Below are 10,811 nucleotides of genomic sequence, written 5' to 3'. Positions count from 1 at the left end.
AGCTTGTTGCTTTTTTCAGTAAAGTCATCTTTTTCTTTACGTTAGACTTGCGTTTTTACAACTCTATATATTAAAAATTTGTGACAAACCAACATTTGTTTTGGTTTCTTGAGTCATCGGTCATATAACATGGTAGAGAAGATTCTTATACAGTGGACAGTTAGGATCTGTCTCTAATCCTGATGCTTGAACACACAGGGTTAATGCAATAGGGGAGATTGAACAACAGCAAAGGAGAAGTGAGAGGGAAAAGTGCAGGGGAGACACACTTAATCCTGTAATATTTGAATCCCTTGATTCTGTGGCAGGACAACTCAGGTAGTCCTCGACTTACAACAGTTCATTTGGTGACTGTCCAAAGTTACAATGGCACTGAAAAAAAGTGACTTAGGACCATTTTTCACCCTTAGCACCGTTGCAGCATCTCCACGGTCATGTGATTTACATTCGGGCAACTAACATTTGGATTTACATTTGGCAACTAACTCACTTTTACAATGGTTGCCCTATCCCAGAGTCAGGCGACTGCCTTCTTGCCACCTCCTGACAGGCAAAGGCAGCGGGGGAAAACCAGAGTCACTTAACAGCCGTGCTACTCATTTGAGAACTGCTTTGATTCGCTTAGCAAAACGTGGCGAGAAATGTCGTAAAATGGGGCAAAGCTCCCTTAAGAGATTTCTCACTTAGCAACGTACATTTTGGGCTCGATGGTGGCCATAAGCTGAGGACTACCTGTAGAAATAAGATGTTTTTAAACCTGAAACACGAGGGCTTGTTTCAGGTCATTTACATTATTGGCAGGAGGCTGCAGGTGAACCAAAGGAAATCTTCAAGACAGTATTTTATACTATGGAATGATTTGCAGATAGACAGATGGATAGGAGGGATGGATGGAATGATTTGTAGATAGGTGCTGGATGGATAGATAGACACAGACAGACAGACATTGATTTATATCTTGCCTTTATTATTTTAATAAAAAAAAAAGCTGGCAAACATGCCCAGAACTCCTTCCTCCTCTTATTTTCCCCATAACAACAACCCTATGAGGTTGGCTGGGTTGAGTCACTGGCTCCAAGTTACCCGGCATTTTTCCTGCCTAGAACTCACCAGTTTCCTGGCTTCCAGCCTGGTGCCTTAACCACTAGACCAAACTCTTAATAATAATCAGTGTGCCTCTTTAAACAAACGATGAGATCTCTTCCCTGGGATAATTTCTATCTGGGGTTGGACATTCTCTTCTTTCCCATTCCCTGATGGGAAGATCAGTAACATTTATTGGCATTTTTGATGTTTCATAGCACTCATAAAATAGCCAGGGACAATTTAGGACTCCTAGCTCAGTACTTCAGCTGCCCAGCTTCTGCAGTCCTCAGTAGAGCTTGGCTTGGCTTCAAATTGCGCTTCGCCCCGTTCTTGGCCACCTGAGTAACGTTGAATTGTACCTGTGTGTTTCTCTGCAGGCTCCACCGGGCGCAATGTGCCATTAAGCAGACTCAGGTAACCGTTCAGAAAATAGGAAGGGAGATTGAAGAGAAACTGAGGCTTACGTCTACAAGCAACGAGCTGGTATGCTTTTATTTTTTTATTTTTTAAAGTGGGAGTGTGTACCTGACAGGTGTTGTAAAACACCGCAGGAGGAATGCAGTCTTGGCGTAAATTAAGTTCCTGAGCACAGGGGTGTGTTTTGTGAAGAGAAAGATGGATAGGTGCTAAGGGGGATGAAGGTTTAATGCAGGGGTCTTCACCCTTGACAGTTTGAAGACTTTGTGGACTTCAACTCCCGGAATTCCTCCTCCAGTCATGTTAGCTCAGGAATCCTGGGAGTTGAAGTCCTCACGTCTTAAACTTGCCAAGTTTGAAGACCCTTGGATTAGATAGATAGAGATAGAGATAGGGATGGATGGAGATAGAAGATAGATACTGTAGAGCAGGGGTCTTCAAACTTGACAGCTTCAAGACTTTGTGGACTTCAACTCCCGGAATTCCTCCTCCAGTCAGGTTAGCTCAGGAATCCTGGGAGTTGAAGTCCACAAGTGTTAAAGCTGCCAAGTTTGAAGACCTTTATTTTATAATGCAAGTTTTACCCTTCCTATCATTGAATCTTAGACTCTTTACAGGTTGGGCAGAGAGCAGGAGAAGTTGGCTCTGGAATCACAGGCCATGTTTTTAAGGAGCCGTGGTACAGGTAGTCCCCGGCTCAATGACCATTCGTTTAGTGACCACGTGACGTTACCACAACCCTGAAAAAAAGGTGACTTACGGTCACTTTTTAGTCTTACAACCCTTGCAGCATCCCCAGGGTCACGTGGTCTAAATTTGGGTGCTGGTCAAACGCCAGGGATAGGTAGTCCTCGGCTTACAACAGTTCATTTAGTAACCGTTCGAAGTTACTCACGACCATTTTTCATCCTTATGACCGTTGCAGCATCCCTGTGATCACATGATCAAAATTCAGATGGTTGGCCACTGATCCATATTTATGACGGTTGGACGGTCCAGGGATCACGGGATCCCCTTTTGCGACCTTCTGACAAACAAAGTCATATGGGGAACGCCATATTCACTTAACAACTGCGTTACTAACTTAACAGCTGCAGTGATTCACTGAACAACCGTGACAAGAAAGCCTAACCTCACTTAACAACTGTCTTGCTTGCAAACAGAAATTTTGGGTCTTACGATTGTGGTTATAAGTCAAGGACTACCTGTAAGAGGTAATTTAAGTTTCCTGATTTGAACACTGCAAATATAAAAACTGACAAACTGTCCCAAAGGTGCATTTTCAAGAGGCAAGTGGACTTTCTTTGTTTTTCCTTGAAGATCTTTCACTTCTCATCCAAGAAGCTTCCCCAGTTCTGACTGAATGTTGGAGAATGAAAGGATTTTTATTCCTTGCAGCCATCTGGTCATTAGTACTCTCTGTGAGAGTCCACCAGATGTCTGCAAGGAATATAAATCCTTTCATTCTCCAACATTCAGTCAGAACTGGGGAAGCTTCTTGGATGAGAAGTGAAAGATCTTCAAGGAAAAACAAAGAAAGTCCACTTGCCTCTTGAAAAATGCACCTTTGGGAGAACCAGGACCTGGATGATGGAGAATGTAAGCTGTTGAAGCCTCTGTTGCTAGAGTAGAGTAGAGTAGAGTAGAGTAGAGTAGAGTAGAGAAGAGTAGAGTAGAGTAGAGTAGAGTAGGAATAGGAATAGGAATAGGAAGTTGGAAGGGACCTTGGAGGTCTTCTAGTCTAACCCTCTGCTTAGGCAGGAAACCTATAAAATTTCAGACACCCCCCCCTTTTTTTGGCGGGAGATAATTTTTGGAAGAATGAAATGCAAGTATACAATTTATTCTGTGTTTTCTCAACTTCCATAACGACCAGCTTTGCATGTAAGAGGACTCTTTTGGGTGCCCGTATGCAGTCATTGAAATTACAAGCGTTTTCTCCCTCGTGCACGTAACACAAGCTCCTTTTTTTATGATTATTAAACGGAAATATTTATCTGGAAAGTCCAACAGCTTCATATGTTGGATTAAACCGAGGGGGAGGAGGGGGAAATGAATTAATAGGCCTCCTAATGCTCTCCAGTTACGAAGCATCTGGGTTGACTCGGTGGTGAGTGAGAGGGTTGCCAGGGAAAGCAAACACTTGCAAATTGGGATTCACGAGTTGCCAGTTGAAAGAGTGGGGGAGCCTTGTAACCACCTTGGCTGAGCGATGCTCCAAGAGTTTGAGGATGAGTAATGGGGTGAACAACTGAAATTTGGGGGTCCTGGGATGCACATTTGTACCGGCAAGCTTAGCACCAATGCTTTATGGCTTTGGAAGAAGGCCTCCCGTGGAACCAGCGGAAACAGGAGCCACTCTTAACAGAACAACAGAGTTGGAAGGGGCCTTGGAGGTCATCTAGTCCAACCCCCTGCTTAGGCAGGAAACCCCTACATCATTTCAGACAAATGGTTATCTAGTCTCTTCTTAAAAACTTCCAGTGTTGGAGCATCCACAACTTCTGGAGGCAAGTTTTTTCACTTATTAATTGTTTTCACTGTCAGGAAATTTCCCCTTAGTTCCAAGTTGCTTCTCTCCTTGATTAATTTCCATCCATCACTGCTTGTCCTGCTTTCAGGGGCTTTGGAAAATAAGTTGACCCCCTCCTCTTCTTTGTGGCAGCTCCTGAGATATTAGAAGACTCCTATCACATCTCCCCTAGTCCTTCATCAAACTAGACCTACCAAATTCCAGCAACTGTTCTTTATATGTTTTAGCCTCCAGTTCCTTAATCATCTTCGTTGCTGTTCTCTGCACTCTTTCCAGAGTCTCAACATCTTTTTTTATATCATGGTGACCAAACTAGTTCCATTCTAGCTTTTTATACAATGGTATGGAATAGAGAGTACAGTAAAGTAAAATGGAATGGAATGGAATGGAATGGAATGGAATGGAATGGAATGGAATGAATAGAATGGAATGAATAGAATGGAATAGAATAGAATAGAATAGAATAGAATATAGAATCCAGTAAAGTGGAATGAATGGAATGGAATGGAATGGAATAGAATAGAATAGAATAGAATAGAAGAGTAGAGTAGAATGAAGTGGAGTGCAATGGAATGGAATGGAATGGAATGGAATAGAATGGAATGGAATGGAATGGAATGGAATAGAATAGAATAGAATAGAATAGAATAGAATAGAATAGAATAGAATAGAATAGAATATAGAGTCCAGTAAAGTGGAATGGAATGGAATGGAATGGAATGGAATAGAATAGAATAGAATAGAATAGAATAGAATAGAATAGAATAGAATAGAATAGAATAGAATAGAATATAGAGTCCAGTAAAGTGGAATGGAATGGAATGGAATGGAATGGAATGGAATGGAATAGAATAGAATAGAATAGAATAGAATAGAATAGAATAGAATAGAATAGAATAGAATAGAATAGAATATAGAGTACAGTAAAGTAAAATGGAATGGAATGGAATAGAATAGAATAGAATAGAATAGAATAGAATAGAATAGAATAGAATAGAATAGAGTTGGAAGGGACCTTGGAGGTCTTCTAGTCCAACCCTCTGCCTAGGCAGGAAACCCTACATGATTTCAGACAAATGGTTATCCAACATCTTCTTAAAAACCTCCAATGATGGAGCACCTACAACTTCTGGTAGCAAGTAGTTCTACTGGTTAATTGTCCTCACTGTCAGGAAATTCCTCCTTAGTTCCAAGTTGCTTCTCTCCTTGATCAGTTTCCACCTATTGCTTCTAGTTCCATTTAGCTAGCAATTGTATTTAGGAATTTGAATTGCTAAAGCCTGGCTAGCAACTAGTTAACTGTACAGGTAGTCCTCGACTTAATGACCACATTGAGTTCCCCATTTCCGTTCACTAGAGGCGACATACTGGCCCTGCCAACTCTGACATACATAATTTACAGTCCCCTGTGACCCTGTCCCCCCGTCCCCCCCAATAAGCCAGATTCTCCAATTGAGCACAGTTCACGGGCTGGGTGTCATCCATCACGTTCTCCAATTACGTCCTGGGTGTCATCGATCACGTTCTCCAATTACGGACTGGGTGTCATCATTCACGTTCTCCAATTAAATATATTCGTGGGCAAAAGCTCTGGTATTTTAGTTACAATCTTTTCAAGGTAAGAGTTGGACCGTACTTTTGCTTTCAAATGGCTCCACTGCCCTTCCAGATTTCCTCCTTCCTTTTTACGGCAACTACTAAAACAGGCCTAGGGATGTTTTATGAGTTGACAGCAACGAGATAGGGGGATGGTAGTGGCCATATGCCAGGCCCTTGACCCAAGGAGTCAAGATTTGAATGGGATTTTCAGCTGCTTTTGTCAGCCCTGAGAAGAAATGAAAACCTGGGAGTCCTCCATGATGCAGGTTGACAGTGATGAAGACTTTTGGCGTCATTCCATTCTCTTCCTAGCCAGAAGATTACACACCGTTGTTTGCACGCCGTTCCCAGCGTTTACTGATCTTTCTAGGACATCGATGTCTCGTTCAAGGGACAGCATCCAAACCTTGTCATCAAGAAAGGGCCCCGTAGCGGCAATTCTTTTCCTTGAAAGCCCATAAAACAAACACGCAAACAAAAAACAAACCCAAAACAGTGTGTTTAGTTTAACCACTTTTCGGGAACGTTTTGTAACGTGCAGAGTTTAGCAGCCTCTTCGGCTAATTGGATCCGCATGGCTCCCACCCGGATGAAGTTCTGGAAGCTGTTAAAAAGTCCTGGCTATTCTCCCAGGGTTTGGGGCAAGGGTGATGGTTGAACCCCACTTGTCCACCCCCACCCCCGGCTGGATGGAGGGTTTTGAGGAGCAGGGGTAGTTTCTTGTGTTTGCTTTCAAGCCATCTCACGATTTCTTTTTCGGGTTTTATGTTTTTATTTCTTTCACAATTGTATAGCCACCCAGAGTCATTGAGAGCCAGGAGGGCTATCAATTCAACAGATGAGTAAAATAATAATAATAATAATTTGAGAGCTGCTTGTAATGGAAATGTGCTCGGCGTTCTGTCTTTCTGCAAAGCGATTAAAAAGGCAGAACGGTAGTTTGCTCCAGTGGGGGGAAAATGTGCTTTGCAAAACCCTGGTGTTTTTTTTTTTTTTTTGTCTTCTAAAATGAAAATAGTAGCATACCTGTCATCGTGGGTGATTTTGCTTTAAAGATTGCCGGTGCGATGCTGTGAGTTTCCAAGCTGAAAAATGTATAGCGTGCAATAACTTGAGTTTTAGATGTCAGGTTTGTGTGTCAAATGGAGATTTCTGTGAATCTTTTTCAGTTATGTTGTTTGCAGACATTTCATTACCCAACTAGGGGACATCATCAGTGTTAGAAGGGAGTGAGGTTTGCTCTCTGTTTAGTATGTATGCATGAATGTATGTATGTATGTATGTATGTATGTATGTATGTATGTATGTATGTATGTATGTATGTATGGTATTCAGCTTTGTTCGGGTATTTTCCCACGTCATTGTAGTTGTGCTTTTAAAGTTGTAGCAACGTTTCGGCAGAATCTCATCTGCCAACACAGACGAACACAAGACAGAAGCCTGATGATGGCAGATGAGATTCTGCTGAAATGTTGCTACAACTTTAAAAGCACAACCATAATGATGTGGGAAAATACCCAAACAAAGCTGAATACCATACATATAAATACCCGTGAAACCTTAAGAAAACAAGAGAGAGAGAGAGGTAGAGAGATGGAGGATGGGAGGGAAGGAAGGTAGGTAGGTGTGTGTATATCCATATATATAAAGTGAAATACCACTCACGCATCATCACAAAATCTCCAGAACCGTAAAGCTTACACACTTGAAATTTGGCCCGCATGTTCCTCTTGGCTTCTAGGTGCTCACTAAGAAAGGATTTTTCGAAATGACCCTCAGAGCATTACTATTTCATATATTATTATTATTAACACGCTCTGATGCTAAGGAGTTCGACTCCCCCTCCCCACCTGAAAAGAAATCTCTTCCAAATGAAAAACACAAGCAGAGGAGTTTCAATTTCAGTTTCACAACAGCACCAAGCAGCTTTAGTACAGAACAGTTGAGCTAAGCCACGCCCAGGCTCCTTGCTGTCTCCTCCTTGCTCACACAGCAAATACTGCTTCAGTTTCCAAACAGCCCTCAACTCTCTCGCACACTGACAGGACGCTGCCCAGATGAATACTGACGGATGCTGGTAGGCAGAGGCAGAATATTTCCCCCCTTATTTTCCTCCCCAAAAACTAAGCCCGACCACATCGTTTCATAACAAAGCACGGGTATCGAGCTAGTATTTATATATCTTGAATGGTTGGCGGGCATTTGACAAGTTAAATGTAGAACAACCCCCCAATCCTCCACCCCCCCGTAGGCCCGAAGAGAAAAGTTTTCAATCGGTGCGTGCTGCCCGCTTTAACGTACGGCAGCGAAACATGGACGCTAACCTCACAAACCGACACAAAGGCTACAACTGGTTCAAAGAGCCGTGGAAGGATTCGTGTTCGGCCTCACTAAGACAAGATAGGAAGACCCGCCCCTGGATTACAGAACATATGTACGCAATGTCACCCAGAGAGTTTAAAAAATGGGGATGGAAATGGTCTGGTCGCATAGCAAGACGAGCCGAGGGCAGGTGGACCAAGGGACGGGCGCGCATGAGCACACTGACGTGCCTACCGTCCCTGCCCTATTGGTTTTTTATTTTTTTTTTTTTCTATACGTATCCATTTCATGTCTCCATAACTGTGTTTATACTTTACCTATTATCTTGTAAGCGATAGGTAGGTAGGTAGGTAGGTAGGTAGGTAAGTAGGTAGGTAGATAGATAGATAGATAATGAGAGTAGACAGATAAGAAAGAGGAAAGAGAGGAGTAATGATAGATAGATAGATAGATAGATAGATAGATAGATAGATAGATAGATAGATAGATAGATAGATAGATAGATAATGAGAGTAGACAGATAAGAAAGAGGAAAGAGAGGAGTAATGATAGATAGATAGATAGATAGATAGATAGATAGATAGATAGATAGATAGATAGATAGATAGATAGATAGAAAATAGATAGATAGATAGATAGATAGATAGATAGATAGATAGATAGATAGATATAGATAGATAGGGATAGATAGATAGATAGATAGATAGATAGATAGATAGATAGATAGAGTAGTCGTAGAATGGATTCCTTGATTTAAAAAAATGTCCACGAAAGAGACCTAAAGCAAGGGTTGGAAGCCTGCGGAAAAGGCCTTCATCCTACAGGGGTGTCCTGAATATAAACAGGCAGCAAACCCCGCTCCCTTCTAGCACTGAAAACGTTGCCTAGGCGGGCCGTGAAATGCCTTTAAGAAAGCAACCAAGCTCAGACAGTACCAGGGACCCCCTGGTCCTCCTCCACCTCCTCTCTGCTAACCCCGCTCCTAGCACTGGAAATGTTGCCTGGGCAGCTAATGAAATGCCTGCAAGAAAGCAACCAGGTTGTTGTCGTCCTCCTTCCCCCGCCACTCCCACTTCTCCTCATAAATCCATCCCCCCTTCCTTACAAAGAGGTGGTGGTGAGGGTGTCAAGCTATTTTCCAAAGAACTCAAAAGGCCAGGCAACGAACAGTGGATGGAAACTGATCAGGGAGAGATTCAACCTAGAAATAAGGAGACATTTTCTGACATTTAGAACCATCCACCAGTGGAAACAGCTGGCCTTCAGGAATTGCGGGTTCTTCATCACTGGGGGCTTTTAAGAAGAGACTGGACAGCCGCTTGTCAGAAATAGTATAGGGTCTCCCGCTCGAGCAGCGGGTTGGACTAGGTGACCTACAAGGTCCCTTCCGTTATTCTGTAACTCCTATATTCTAGCCCCGATGATGTTACCTAGTTGGGTAATGAAACGTCTGCAAGAAAACAACCAAGCTCAGAGACCACGAAGCACACCCCACAGGTCAACCCTGAGCTACAAATACTCACTTCAATTTGGGACCTCTTCCGGGACTGCCATAATCTTTATTTTCCACCGAAATATATAGTATTCACCGGTAGCGTTTCTCCCAGAAGTGTCTACCTGTTGAACATGCTGAACAATCCTTGTTTTTGTTTTATAGAAAAAAGAGAGTGAGTGTTTACAGTTGAAGATTCTGGTGCTTCGGAATGAGCTAGAGAGGCAGAAAAGAGCTCTAGGCCGGGAAGTAGCCTTACTGCATAAGGAGCAAAGTGCACTACTTGAAAGAGGTGAGTGCGAATGATACCAGTCGTCTTGTTCCCCCCCCCCTTTGCAGCTGAATGACCAAAAACCGATGAGTTGCTCCTAAAAAATACAATTTGGCAGGCTCTGGCTGCTCATTAGTGGTGTTCTTGGCGTCTTGCTAAGGTATCTATCACGCTGATACTGAAGGTCAGGAGTGTCCAACCTTGACAATTTAAGATTTGTGGACTTCAACTTCCAAAATTCTGGCTGGGGAATTCTGGGAGTCGAAGTCCACAAGGCTGGTTGGGGCATTCTGGGGGTTGAAGTCCACAAGTCCTAAAGTTGCCAATGTTGGACAGCCCTGCTGTAGGTCATGAGAGACCAGAAGTTTCCTTCCTCAAACTGCCATGGTGGTTCAGAGTTCCCAGCGCCTTAATCCCAGATCTTCTCCTAATATCTCCTGTTGCGTTATGAAGTCCGGAGAGGACAGCTCAAATTACACTTTCTAGATTAAAATAATTGTACAGGTAGCATTTGACTTATCAGTCGTTTGTTTAGTGACCGTTCAAAGTTACAACAGCACTAGAAAGAGCGACTTGCGACGAGTCCTCACCTTTATGACTGTGGGGGGTGTTGCAACATGACCCCAGGGACCTCAGAATTTGAGCATTTAACGCAGGGATCCCAGTTGGCCAGTTTAGGGGTTAAACCATCTCGTGGTTAAGGCACCAAGCTGGAAATTGGGAAACTCTGGAGTTCTGGTGCTGCCTTAGCCATGAAAGCCAGCTGGGTTACTTTGGGCCAGTCCAGCTCACAACACCTCACAGTGTTGTGGTTGTTGTGGGGAAAATAGGAGGCGGAAGGTGTGTTAGATACGCTTGGTGCCTTGGGTTATTTGTAAAAATAAAAGGAATAAACGAAATGTGTGATTTTCCCCATCCAGCTTTCAGACAAACAAAGTCAATAAGGGGAGGTGGATTCTCTTAAACACATAATTCAAATATGGCAAAAAAAACCCCCCAAAACCACAGTGGTAAAATTGGGCACGGTTCCCTTGCTTAGTATGGCAACAGAAATTCTTGTCCCAATTGTGGCCATAAGTCGAAGACTAGCT

At 42.9% G+C, this 10,811-nt stretch overlaps 1 protein-coding gene across 3 annotated transcripts in view; it reads left to right on the top strand.

The window, feature by feature from the left end:
* UVRAG (UV radiation resistance associated) overlaps positions 1-10,811 on the top strand; it is a 90,371-nt gene that overhangs the window by 36,965 nt on the left and 42,595 nt on the right. For all 3 annotated transcript variants that reach the window (XM_087937805.1, XM_087937807.1, XM_087937806.1), the window contains 2 exons: positions 1,464-1,569; positions 9,615-9,741. In XM_087937805.1, coding sequence (XP_087793931.1) covers positions 1,464-1,569; positions 9,615-9,741 — 233 coding nt within the window. The remainder of the gene's footprint in view (positions 1-1,463; positions 1,570-9,614; positions 9,742-10,811) is intronic.

Source organism: Pseudonaja textilis, chromosome 7 (assembly GCF_049901715.1).
Source record: "Pseudonaja textilis isolate UNSWEBS1 chromosome 7, rPseTex1.2, whole genome shotgun sequence".
NCBI lineage: Eukaryota > Metazoa > Chordata > Lepidosauria > Squamata > Elapidae > Pseudonaja > Pseudonaja textilis.
This window is presented reverse-complemented; position numbering and strand designations above follow the sequence as displayed.